Below are 14,231 nucleotides of genomic sequence, written 5' to 3'. Positions count from 1 at the left end.
GCAAATACTTTAGAAAGACTATATTAAAAATACAGACCCCAAAGTAGAAACTCAGCACAACAAACATGAATAAACCAGTGATAACTAAAACAAAACCGAGTTCGCCTGTGCTTTCCAGTTAATCTAACTGCCAGGACTAGCACAGCGAAGGCGTAGTGCCGACACTGAAGCACAGAAATGGGAGTGTGGTGATGTGGGCCTGCACGAGTGCAAAAGGTGTTGGGAGAGGTGACATTTCTAGACGGCACCATGAATGTCTGCGGATATACCAAAATACTGGCTGACAAGATGACTCCAAGTGTCCAGAACCTGGCAGAAGAGGGATATCACAGCATGATAATCTAAAGCACAGTCAAAATTCACACGAGTTTCTCAAGAAAAAAAACAAGTGAAAACAAGAGTTGCCAGGCAAAACAAACCTCGCCCAGTAGCACTTATGATGAAATGAAGGAAGATATTGCGAAAAAAAATAGGCACCCTACGGGTACATGTGGCTACTGCTTATAAATAAAATTGTTTTCTGATCCCATGTCCATACAGTAAGTATATCTCATCTCATTATCTGTAGCCGCTTTATCCTTCTACAGGGTTGCAGGCAAGCTGGAGCCTATCCCAGCTGACTACGGGTGAAAGGCAGGGTACACCCTGGACAAGTCGCCAGGTCATCACAGGGCTGACACATAGACACAGACAACCATTCACACTCTCATTCACACCTACAGTCAATTTAGAGTCACCAGTTAACCTAACCTGCATGTCTTTGGACTGTGGGGGAAACCGGAGCACCCGGAGGAAACCCACGCGGACACGGGGAGAACATGCAAACTCCGCACAGAAAGGCCCTCGCCGGCCACGGGGCTCGAACCCGGACCTTCTTGCTGTGAGGCGACAGCGCTAACCACTACACCGCCGCGCCGCCCATATTATTTTTATATACACACACACACACACACTATGAGGCAGTAGCCACAAAAATGAAGTGTCATCCAAAAACGAACAATTTAAAAATCACAGAAGTAAAATATACCAAGACTACGTTCAGACTGCACCCTGAAACGACCCATATCCAATTTTTTTGCCCATATGCGACCTGTATCCGATTTGTTATTGACAATCTGAACGACACAGATCCGATTTTTTTCACATGCGACCCAGGCCGCTTGGATACGTGGTCCTAATTCCGATGCATATCCATTATTTTCACATGCGAGTATGTTTTATCGTTCTTTTATAGAGTCTGTGATTACGTTTTCTTTTATTTGCTGGTTCCAATCCTTGAAGGTGAAAGAGAAGCCTATTGAATAAGGTTGTCAGTATTAGTAGTAAAGTAATTGGGTCTGCACAAGAAACCTTACAAGATCTTTACAACAAACAGCTTCTTAGGAAAGCAAATGCTATCTTGTCTGGCTACTCACACCCTCTACATGAACAGTTTCAATTTCTACCATCTGGTACATTACTTAGATTTCCCCTGGTCAAAACAAACAGATTTAAACACTCCTTTGTTCCTGCTGCCATTTCTCTTCTTAATTCTAAGAGGAACAGATAGCTCTCTTTCATTATTCATGATATGGCCTATTTATGTATTTATGCATTTACTTATGTGTTTTTTGTGCTTTTATAGTATGTTTGGTGCTCCCCACTGTTTGTGAAACGAATTGCCCCATTGGGGGACAAATAAAGGTTGATTGATGCGACTGCAGTCTGACCGGACAGGTCGCATTCATGCGACTTACACGTCATCAACAAGAGACAAACATTACTATTCTGTGTTGGCTAATCCCGCCTCTTTGGTGGAAAACAACAACATCTGTACAGTTTTCAGAATTTAAATAGACTTTTATAGAATTGATCAAGCTAATGGTGGATTTGGTAGGGACCTGGATGTTGATCTGTTAGCCTGATTAAATAAAACAGTTTCTATAACTGATTTATAACTTAAACCATCCTGTACCACATCGCCAGGTCTCGCCTCATCTCCATAGCAAACTGCACTGGTGTTTATGCACCTTGAGCCCCAGCGCTGAGAGAAGTTGCAGAATTCAGCTGGCTATAAGCAAACAATCTAAATAAATATTTATAAAAATGTAGAAAAAGTTTATTAATATGACGAAATAAATACGTGCAAATTATTAAGCCTGAATTAAGAGTTTGGTAATACAGCGGCCGTATCCCAAACGACTGCCTACTGAAGCTCGAGTGCACTCTCATATCTCATCTCATTATCTGTAGCCGCTTTATTCTGTTCTACAGGGTCGCAGGCGAGCTGGAGCCTATCCCAGCTGACTACGGGCGAAAGGCGGGGTACACCCTGGACAAGTCGCCAGGTCATCACAGGGCTGACACAGACACAGACAACCATTCACACTCACATTCACACCTACGCTCAATTTAGAGTCACCAGTTAACCTAACCTGCATGTCTTTGGACTGTGGGGGAAACCGGAGCACCCGGAGGAAACCCACGCGGACACGGGGAGAACATGCAAACTCCACACAGAAAGGCCCTCGCCGGCCACGGGGCTCGAACCCGGACCTTCTTGCTGTGAGGCGACAGCGCTAACCACTACACCACCGTGCCGCCCTCGAGTGCACTATAGAGAGTTTAAAAATCCATTACTTCCTAGTAACATGTAGTGCACTTATATAGAAATTAGAGAGACATTAGGAGTCAACCCTCGTTACCAGGCTACATGTTTTCATTTCAGTTCAGAAACAAAAACACACACGAGACCTCACACTTTAACACTAACCAGATAATTAAACAAACAAAAAAAGAAAATCATTAAACATGAAGAGTGCGCTTTTTTTTTTACGTATTACGTAGATGTGCTTATTACGTGTCAATTTGCGCATGCGGGACACTTTTGGGTCGTTTTCCGTTCATATTGGAGATCGCATACAAGTCTCATATAATTGGTAATGTGAACAGCCTAACAAAAAAAATCGGATTTCACAACAAATCGGACATGGGTCGTTTCAGGTTGCAGTCTGAACGTAGTGCAAGTGTCTGTACTTTATATTATTCTACTCTTACAGTTTCTAAAACTGAAACCTCCAAACCAAGGTTGACATACACACGCTGTCACCATGACCCAAACTCTTATTTCCTGGAAATGGCCCGGCGCTAGAGCTCAGTGGAACGCACTTTCCCTCTGTAATAAGCATAAACATGTCTGAAAGCTATTTCTTTAGTCTAGTCCATTTATTTCGAATGGTGAACTGAATTGTATACACTTACCGGCCATTTTAATCTGAACACGTGTATGCGCATGCGCAGTGTGCAACTGTTACACTCTTTTACAGCACGATGACATAGTGGCTAGCGCCTCTATATGAGGCAGTAGCCACAACAAAAACGATTTTGACCTTTTTAGTGACCTTGACCGGATGACCCTCAATGTTGGAGGTTCTATTTGAGACCAATACACATCTATCCTGAAAGTTTCATGAAGATTGGTCCAGCCCTTTTCCCATATCATCATTAACACAAAAAAAAAAAAAACACAACAAAGAAACCCAACCGAAAACAATACCTCGCCCCCTGGTGGACTCTGTCCCAGGCGAGGGTCAAGTACGTCACCTGACTTGGAGCCAATACCACCTCTAGGATATATGTTAAGGCAAAAGCTAGATTAACACAACTCCCAGCAAAGAGCAGCTGAAAAAAGAAAAAAAAAAGTCTCTGAACAATGAAAGTCGTTCAGTGTAATCAGGATATCACGGAAACCATCATGAGGCAAAGGTGATGGAGGTGGATCAGACACATCCTTCGAAGACAGCAAGATAACATCACACATCTTCATTCTGTGAAATTTTATTGCACATTCTGGCACACGCTGCGCAGCTTGGTTATTGACTGAACCCATTACGCATTCTCTTCCTCTCACACATTCATATCATGACTTCCATCTTCATCATATGACTTATTTTTGCACATTCCGGCACACACTATACAGCTTGGACTTCAACAACTCATGCACATACCCCTTAAAATGTGTCCACTTCTCAAATTTATATACAACCCCAATTCTAAAAAAGCTGGATTGACTACAGCTAGTAGCTTCTCTGTGCCTTCATAAAAAGGGTTTGTTTACAGCACTCATTAGATTGACCAACACACAGTAAAATGGGAAAGTCCAAGGAGCTCAGTGCAGATCTGAGAAAGAGGATCACAGACATACACAACTCTGGAATGTCTCTTGGAGCCATTTCTAAACAACTACAAATCCCAAGATCAGTTTAAACAATTGTATGCAAGTTACTGGGAGATGTAGTCACTTTGCCAAGCCACTTTGCTTCAAGAAACCCAAACTGTCACCCTCAGCTGAAAGGAAATTGGTTTGGATGGTCAGGAACAACCTGGGAACCCCCATGGCACAGCCCTGCCATGAACTGGAAGCTGATGGATCACTGTCTCCAGTTCAGATCACCATGGACTAAGAGGCTGCTATGCAAGAAATAACCCCCTTGCTCCAAAATCGACACCTTCAAGCTTAAAGTTTGAAGCTGACCACACGGACAAAAAAAAAGCCTTCTGGAGGAAAGCTGTATGGTCAGATGAGACAAAGATCGAGTTGTTTGGCCACAATGACCACCATGTACAGAGAAACACTGTACCAGCTGGTGGTGGTGGTAGGATCATCATGCTCTGGGGCTGTTTTGCTGCCAGTGGAACTGGTTCGTTGTACAAAGTAGATGGAATAATGAAGGAGGAGGACTAACTCAGAATTCTTCAGCATAAACCATCAGAAACTTGAACACGACTTGGGAGTTGCAACAGGACAATGAACCCAAACACGCATCAGAGCTGGCTGTGGAGGATAAAGCAGGCTAACATTAAGCTTAAAACAAGTCCTGACTTCAACCTCATTGAAAATATATGGACCGTGCTTATAAGTCGAGTCCATGCCAAGAAAAAAAAAAAAAATTAATTGAACTCTACCAATTCTACCATGAAGAGTCATGAAATATCCAACCAGAATTCTGCCAGAAGTTTGTTCATGGTCAACAGAAATGTTTGGTCAAGGTGAATCTTGCGAAGAGACATTTTACCCAAATATTAGGTGTGCTGTATGTATATTTTTGACCCGATATGTATAATTTTGACCCTGTGTTGATTTCAGAAAACCCAAAGAAAATTAAAACTTGTGTACCAAATTCTAGTGTTTTTTTAATTAAAGATGTGTGCTGTACAATCATTCTGCCACAGAAAAAGAACAGTTCAAAGACATTACTGAAAGCCCAATATTGCCATGACATTCATATCCAAGATGACATTCATGTCACTGTACTGTATGTAAACTTCTGACCACAGTATATAGCTACTTTTTTCTTTGCTAAATTCCTCTCTCTTAACTGTTCAAGGACCAACCACCAAAACAAATTCCTTTTATGTGAGAATATACTTGGCAATAAATAAACTTAATACCAATTCTGATTCTACACTGGACACCAGAAGGACAGTGTCAGACAGGGCAACCCAAGAACACCTGCCAACGCATGGTAGAGTCAGAAATGAAGACCTTGAACCACGCTTGGGGTATAGTACAGAAATTGGCCCAGGATAGGCAGAAGTGGTCATCCTTTGCTGCTGCTCTACATGCCAGCAGGCGTAATAGGCAGCAAGTAAGTAATAATAATGGAAGAACCTCTCTCGAGAAAGTTGTGAAACACTGGTATCCTCCACGCTGAGGATGACCGAGTGTGTCGACAAAAGAAAGCTCAGAATCAAGTTTATTACCAAGAACATTCTTACATACAAGGAATTCGCTTTGGTGCTTGAACAGTAAGACAGAAGAATGTAGCAAAGACAAAAGTAGCTGCATACATGGAATAAAAAATAAGAAGAATCTAAAACATACAAATTAATAACTTTAATACTTAAGCACAAAATTCATACAAATATATGATCTAATGCACAAATTTAAGGAGTATGTGCATGAGTTGCTTAAGTCCAAGCTGGACAGTATGTTCTGGAATGTGCATCAATCAATCAATCAAGATAAAAAGAAAGAACACATGATGAAGAGTCATGATATGAACATGTGAAAGGAAGAGAATGTCTCATCTCATTATCTCTAGCCGCTTTATCCTGTTCTACAGGGTCGCAGGCAAGCTGGAGCCTATCCCAGCTGACTACGGGCGAAAGGCGGCGTACACCCTGGACAAGTCGCCAGGTCATCACAGGGCTGACACATAGACACAGACAACCATTCACACCTACGATCAATTTAGAGTCACCAGATTAGAGTTTGGACTGTGGGGGAAACCGGAGCACCCGGAGGAAACCCACACAGACAACATGCAAACGCCAAGCAGAAAGGCCCTCGCCGGCCACAGGGCTCAAACCCGGACCTTCTTGCTGTAAAGCGACAGCGCTAACCACTACACCACCGTGCCACCCATGAGAATATGTATAACGGGTTAAATAAATAGCCAAGCTGTGCAATAAAAAAAGTTCACAGAATGAAGATGCAATACGAAGTATTGACAGATAGAAACAGAATCACTTTATTAATCCCTGGAGGGAAATTAAAATTTGCTACCAAGCTCCTGAATTAAAGAAGTAGTAGTAAACATGTCTAAAAACAGAAGATAAAATAGTCTGAAAAAAGAATAAATAAAAATAAAATTTCAATAAGGCGGCACGGTGGTGTAGTGGTTAGCACTGTCGCCTCATAAGAAGGTCCGGGTTCGAGCCCTGTGGCCGGCGAGGGCCTTTCTGTGTGGAGTTTGCATGTTCTCTGTGTGGGTTTCCTCCGGGTGCTCCGGTTTCCCCCACAGTCCAAAGACATGCAGGTTAGATTAACTGGTGACTCTAAATTGAGCGTAGGTGTGAATGTGAGTGTGAATGGTTGTCTGTGTCTATGTGTCAGCCCCGTGATGACCTGGCGACTTGTCCAGGGTGTACCCCGCCTTTCGCCCGTAGTCAGCTGGGATAGGCTCCAGCGTGCCTGTGACCCTGTAGAACAGGATAAAGCGGCTAGAGATAATGAGATGAGAGAAAAGCAAAATGAAGTAATTAAAGGTGTAGCTGAAAAGGAATGTAGCTGCACGGAGTTCCAGAGAGGCCTGTATTTGTAACATAGTAAATCTACACACATGCAAAATTAAAAACTTAGAGCAAATACCCTACTGGTGCAGTCATACATGAAGTGTAAGGTGACAGAATTTTGAATCATTTTGCACAGGGGTGGACTCACTTCTGGAGTATACTGCACACACACACACACACACACACACAGGGGTCCAGTCTGCAGATGTCTGCAGATGTCTGATAGCGCGCGCGCACACACATCTGGATTGTGACTGTTTCCAGCAGCACAGAAACATAATGCTTCTTACCTGTCGTGCTGGGGCTCACTGCAGGATCCGCCATGGGTCTGGGAGAAGAGTCCTGAGCTTCAAGGGAGCCGAACCGCTGTGTTCAGGGTCCGGATCACTCGGAGAGATGTTACACACGGGATGCGATCTGCGAAGTAAACCTGGAGTGCGAGGTCTGCTGGTGTTTCCTCATTCTTCTGGAGGCAAGCTGCTGTAAGGAACTTCCCACTGTGTAACGTGAATCTCTGAGTCTCTTTCTCTCTGTGTGTGTGTAAACACGAAGTTAAGAACGCTAACTTGGTATTAAAAAATAATTACAATAAGAATTTTCCATAAAACCCAGATCTAAAAGAGAGAGATCGCATCCCTCCTCTCAGTAGATGATACTCAAGACTGCAGCCCACTGCGTTTCCTTCCAAGCTTATAGAGTGGAAGGAAGGAGTCCACCAAGTGAATCATGGGAAATGTGGTACAACTTGAAAAACTACACAGACGGACTACAGTGTCTTCCTGTTCACCACAACACGTCATGTATCGCGCACTGTATCCATACACTAGTGAACTGAAAGCAGATACACAGAACCATGCCCTCACTTTTCGTTTATAAATGCATTGAGACCTCAAGAATGGCACAGGAATAGTTTTCAGAGAATTTTCTATATCTCTGCATAAATATGACCTAAAACATCATCAGATTTTCACACAAGTCCTAAAAGTAGATAAAGAGAACCCAGTTAAACAAATGAGACAAAAATATTATACTCGGTCATTTATTTATTGAGGAAAATGATCCAATATTACATATCTGTGAGTGGCAAAAGTATGTGAACCTTTGCTTTCAGTATCTGGTGTGACCCCCTTGTGCAGCAATATGTTGATCAGTCCTGCACACCGGCTTGGAGGAATTTTAGCCCATTCCTTCGTACAGAACAGCTTCAACTCTGGGATGTTGGTGGGTTTCCTCACATGAACTGCTCGCTTCAGGTCCTTCCACAACATTTCGATTGGATTAAGGTCAGGACTTTGACTTGGCCGTTCCAAAATATTATCTTTATTCTTCTTTAACCATTCTTTGGTAGAACGACTTGTGTGCTTAGGGTCGTTGTCTTGCTGCATGACCCACCTTCTCTTGAGATTCAGTTCATGGACAGATGTCCTGACATTTTCCTTTAGAATTTGCTGGTATAATTCACAATTCATTGTTCCATCAATGATGGCAAGCCGTCCTGGCCCAGATGCAGCAAAACAGGCCCAAACCATGATACTACCACCACCATGTTTCACAGATGGGATAAGGTTCTTATGCTGGAATGCAGTGTTTTCCTTTCTCCAAACATAATGCTTCTCATTTAAACCAAAAAGTTCAATTTTTTCTCATCTGTCCACAAAACATTTTTCCAATAGCCTTCTGGCTTGTCCACATGATTTTTAGCAAACTGCAGACAAGCAGCAATGTTCTTTTTGGAGAGCAGTGGCTTTCTCCTTGCAACCCTGCCATGCACACCATTGTTATTCAGTGTTCTCCTGATGGTGGACTCATGAACATTAACATTAGCCAATATGAGAGAAGCCTTCAGTTGCTTAGAAGTTAACCCGGGGTCTTTTGTGACCTCGCCGACTATTACATGCCTTGCTCTTGGAGTGATCTTTGTTGGTCGACCACTCCTGGGGAGGGTAACAATGGTCTTGAATTTCCTCCATTTGTACACAATCTGTATGACTGTGAATTGGTGGAGTCCAAACTCTTTAGAGATGGTTTTGTAACCTTTTCCAGCCTGATGAACATCAACAATGCTTTTTCTGAGATCCTCAGAAATCTCCTTTGTTTGGGCCATGATACACTTCCACAAACATGTGTTGTGAAGATCAGACTTTGATAGATCCCTGTTCTTTAAATAAAACAGGGTGCCCACTCACACCTGATTGTCATCCCATTGATTGAAAACACCTGACTCTAATTTCACCTTCAAATTAATTGGTAATCCTAGTAGTTCACATACTTTTGCCACTCACAGATATGTAATATTGGATCATTTTCCTCAATAAATAAATGACTAAGTATAATATTTTTGTCCCATTTGTTTAGCTGGGTTCTCTTTATCTACTTTTAGAACTTGTGTGAAAATCTGATGATGTTTTAGGTCATATTTATGCAGAAATATAGAAAATTCTAAAGGGTTCACAAACTTTCAAGCACCACTGTAAATCTAATATAGTAATTTTTACAATTAACCCTTTAATGCGCAAGCTATTGTAACCCCCTCTAACGCACAACATGGGTCACAAGTGACCCGCATTCATTTCTAATGTAATTTCCAGCAAGGACATGGTTTTCTCTCTTACAACTTCTTGAAACAATGCATTTAACCCTATAATATTTTATAAATTGACAGATTAGGTAGGGTTTGATGCACAAAAACTATTTTTTATCATTTTTACTTTTGTATCTCATAAATAAACATGTATTTGTAATTTCTCCATTAATTCGCAGACATGGGTCACAAGTGACCCGCATTCATTTCTAATGTAATTCCAAGCATGGATATGGTTTTCTCACTTACACCTTAAAAAATCAATACTTTCACCTACAATATTTAAAAAGTTTATAAAGTAGGTAATGTTTGAAGCATAAAAAATTTTTTTACTTAAGTTTATTTTAATTTAACCTAGATTTGGTGTTCTGAGGAACTATGATATTTGCAAGTGTTTCCTGTCAGGAAAACATTTAAAGTCGGACCACTGTTGATCGCTGACTGTTGACACTCATTTTAGAAGTTTACAAAGCTGCTTCTGCAAAACTACGTGTAAGTATTTATTTTCAGTTGTAATATTACATATTTATTACACAACTGTTACAGAGTTATTATTGAAGATAATTGTACAGTGCTCTGGCAAAACATGCCAGAGCACTGAACGCCTTCACCATCTTTACTGCACAACACCCTGACTATATGAATGGTGTGCCAAATGCACGGCAGCTTTTCATCAAGGAGTTGGCCAAAGAGCTCATCATGCCTCACATGAACAGGCGCATGGAGACCTCTGTTCATCTCCGGAGGAATGTTACTGAGGCCATGGCAACATGTGGTGTGAAAAGGGGGAGTGCTGAGACCATCCATCCACAAGAGGACTTAAGACAGGGAGGAAAATCAAAGAGGAAGAGATGCAGCCTTTGTCCAACTGCCAGAGATAGGAAAGTCACCCTCTCCTGCTCCAAATGCACACGGCCTATATGCAAGGACCATTCAGTTACTGTGGTCATTTGTGATACATGTAAGAACTGAGACTGCTGTCTCGGCGCGTTCTCAATGTATACATGCCTGTGCCCATGCCAATATAATATTATCTTACCCAATCAGTTTTATTCAGTTACATTTACCACTTCCCCACAGTTTGAAAGTTAATATTCCAGTTGTCCATGGCTCACTATAGCTACTAATGCAGTGAAGTTCAGTATTGGTGCTTACAGTGTTAGTTGCTGTACATAATGTACAATGTTTAATGTTTTAAATATACCAACAACCTTTTTAATCAGATTACTATTAGAAATGATTTAGATTTTTAGAATATTATTTTTTTGTTATTTGTAGTGAAATGGTTCGCATAATATCACATCACATTATCTCTAGCCGCTTTATCCTTCTACAGGGTCGCAGGCAAGCTGGAGCCTATCCCAGCTGACTACGGGCGAAAGGCGGGGTTCACCCTGGACAAGTCGCCAGGTCATCACAGGGCTGACACATAGACACAGACAACCATTCACACTCACATTCACACCTACGCTCAATTTAGAGTCACCAGTTAACCTAACCTGCATGTCTTTGGACTGTGGGGGAAACCGGAGCACCCGGAGGAAACCCACGCGGACAACATGCAAACTCCGCACAGAAAGGCCCTCGCCGGCCCCGGGGCTCGAACCCAGGACCTTCTTGCTGTGAGGCGACAGCGCTAACCACTACACCACCGTGCCGCCGGTTCGCATAATATTTTTTATCTTAACACCAGAAGTCCCAGCATTTTTCTGTCTACCTAGAAGACCCACATAGGGGCCATTTGGCCCGACCGCTTTTCCCCAATACACTAATCACTCATTTTGTTATGGTAATGAGGCTGTTAGTGGCAGTTTGTGGGGTGAGGAGGTCACATTTCACACACTTCACACTTCAGTGGTGAAGTCATGTTGGCTACTTCTGTGTGAATGTGAGAATGAGGAATAAAAACACATTCTATTCTAAAATGTGAACATGTGAATGTCCCATGTGACCATAACGACTCATGTGACTGCAACCAGACACAAACAGCAATAATTATGTTCATTCCACTATGGCTACTTCACAAAATGTATTCCAATTCATGGAGTAGCCATAGTGGAATGAACATAATTATTGCTGTTTTTTAAAAGCTGAATATGTAATGATAAATTTTGATATTAAATGATGAAATAAACTAATTTCAAATATTACTGCAAATAAATTCTGATTCTTATTCTTGTTCTGATTCTTATTCTATTACTGCAAATAAATTCTGATTCTTTTACATAGGAAATTAATGCGGGTCATTTGTGACCCATGTGTGCAAATATAATATAGCTACATAAAAAGTGTTATAATTCAATGGGTAACCATAAATTAATGAAAAGAATAATTAATGTTTGAAAAAAAACTGAATAAGTGATGGAAACTTGGTAAATTAAATGAAAAATTAATTAAAAAAAAAAAAACTAGCTAAGAAACACTAAACCTTCAACAAAACTCCATAGAAAATGAATGCGGGTCACTTGTGACCCATGTTGTGCATTAGAGGGGTAGTGACAAAAAAAGTATTTTTATTTAAAATTGTTTAGAGATATAAATTTAAAAAAGTTTTGAAATGAACAAAAACAAGTTAATTGAGGAATTCATGGAGTGTGGGGTCATGAAAATAATTTATTGCAGAGATAAAAAGCAAATTAAACGCAGCCGGGTCACTTGTGACCCATGTTGCGCATTAAAGGGTTAAAGTGATTTATATAGGTAGCTGTCTGAATGAATGACCTTGACATCCACAACGTCACAGCAGGAAGTCTATCGGTCTCATCGCCATTTCCGCTTTACTAAAACACAGAGCTGACTGCAACTCTGATCCTCCATTTTGAGCTAATTTATCACCATGCCACGTAGATGTGTTGCTGGCCGGTGCAGCAACATGACAGAAGGTGGATTTATGTTGCATTCACGGCCCAAGAAGGTTCAAACTGCAAAGATTTGGATGCATTTTACAAGAAGTTCACGGGCACATTGGGCCCCTACGAAGTGGTCTCTCCTCTGCTCTGCACACTTTACTGAAGACTCGTACGAGACCTCAGATCTGTTGAGGAGTGTTGGCTATAAGCCCCTATTGAAAGATGGTGCAGTATCAACAATTAAAGAAAAGGAAAACAGGAAAAGGAAAGTATTTTGTTGTATCTGCCCAGGTGGATGGAGCACAGAAGCACGGCAGGCTAGAACTGAGTTCACAAAAACTCTTTTTATTCTTAGCTTTTCAGCTTTCCACACTCTCCCAGCCACACACGCGCACACACATAAGTGTTCTGGTTGGGGAGAGAGCTCCCTTTCTCTGCTCTCTCTCCTTTTAAAGGGCACGGTCACTGGGGAAGACACACAAACACAAGTTAATTCCCATCAGGTGCAATGATTCCATCACTTACCTTCCCTGACTCCGCCCTTCATTCATAGACCGACACTTGGCCACGCCCCCACTGCCACATACCCCCACCGCCCAACTCAGGCCAGGGAGCCATCTGGCCTGCAGCTGACTCCCCGCCCCCCCCTTGACGGGAGAGGAAATCCACCATGACCATCTGCGCCTGTGGACCACCTCAAACATAAACGGCTGGAGTGCCAGATACCAACGGGTGATCCGCGCGTTGGCATCCTTCATGTGGTGGAGCCACTGCAGGGGCACATGGTCTGAACAGAGGGTGAAAGGGTGCCCCAGCATGTAGTAGCGGAGGGCGAGGACCGCCCACTTGATGGCGAGGCACTCCTTTTCGATTGTGCTGTACCTGCCCTCATGCACTGACAGCTTCCGGCTGATGTACAGCACTGGACAGTCCTCCCCCTCAACCTCCTGGGACAGAACAGCCCCCAGCCCTCTGTCCGATGCATCCATCTGCAAAATAAAGGGGGGAGGAAAGTCAGGGGAGTGTAACAGTGGCCCCCCACACAGTGCAGCCTTTACCTCCAAGAAAGCCCACTGGCATTGCTCCGTCCACTGGACCGGATCTGGTGCTCCCTTTTTAGTGAGATCAGTCAGCGGGCTGGTGACGTCCGAATAATTAGGTATAAACCTACGATAGTAGCCAGCCAGCCCCAGGAACTGTCTCACCCCCTTTTTGGTTTTGGGCCTCGGGCAGGCCGCAATTGCTGCTGTCTTATTAATTTGGCGACACACCTGCCCATTGCCCAAGTGGAAACCCAGATACCGTACTTCCACCCACCCAATCGCAGACTTCTTCAGGTTGGCTGTGAGACCCGCTTGCCTCAGCGACCTAAGGACGGCCCTGAGGTGTTCCAAGTGCCGCAGCCAGTCATTACTATAAATAATAATGTCGTCCAAGTAGGCGGCCATGTAGGTGGCATGGGGGCAGAGGACCCTATCCATGAGCCGCTGGAATGTAGCGGGTGCCCCAAACAGCCCAAAAGGAAGTGTGACGAACTGGTGTAAGCCAAATGTTGTGGAAAAGGCCGTTTTCTCTCGGGATAGCGGAGTCAAGGGGATCTGCCAATATCCCTTTGTCAAATCCAGTGTCAAATAAAAACAAGCCATGCCTAGTCAATCGAGCAACTCGTCAATACGAGGCATTGGGTACACGTCAAATTTAGACACCGCGTTGACTTTTCTATAGTCCACACAGAACTGGACTGA

The 14,231-nt window shown here is 42.8% G+C and overlaps 1 protein-coding gene across 1 annotated transcript in view; it reads right to left on the bottom strand.

The window, feature by feature from the left end:
• Positions 1 to 7,758, bottom strand: part of rell1 (RELT like 1) — a 79,269-nt gene extending 71,511 nt beyond the window's left edge. Inside the window, exon 1 of the mRNA XM_060918142.1 lies at positions 7,347 to 7,758. Coding sequence (XP_060774125.1) covers positions 7,347 to 7,380 — 34 coding nt within the window. The 5' untranslated portion in view covers positions 7,381 to 7,758. The remainder of the gene's footprint in view (positions 1 to 7,346) is intronic.
• Positions 7,759 to 14,231: the final 6,473 nt, after the last annotated feature.

Source organism: Neoarius graeffei, chromosome 1 (genome assembly GCF_027579695.1).
Source record: "Neoarius graeffei isolate fNeoGra1 chromosome 1, fNeoGra1.pri, whole genome shotgun sequence".
Classification (NCBI taxonomy): domain Eukaryota; kingdom Metazoa; phylum Chordata; class Actinopteri; order Siluriformes; family Ariidae; genus Neoarius; species Neoarius graeffei.
Note: the sequence above shows the minus strand (reverse complement) of the source record. Positions and strands in the feature narration are given on the sequence as shown.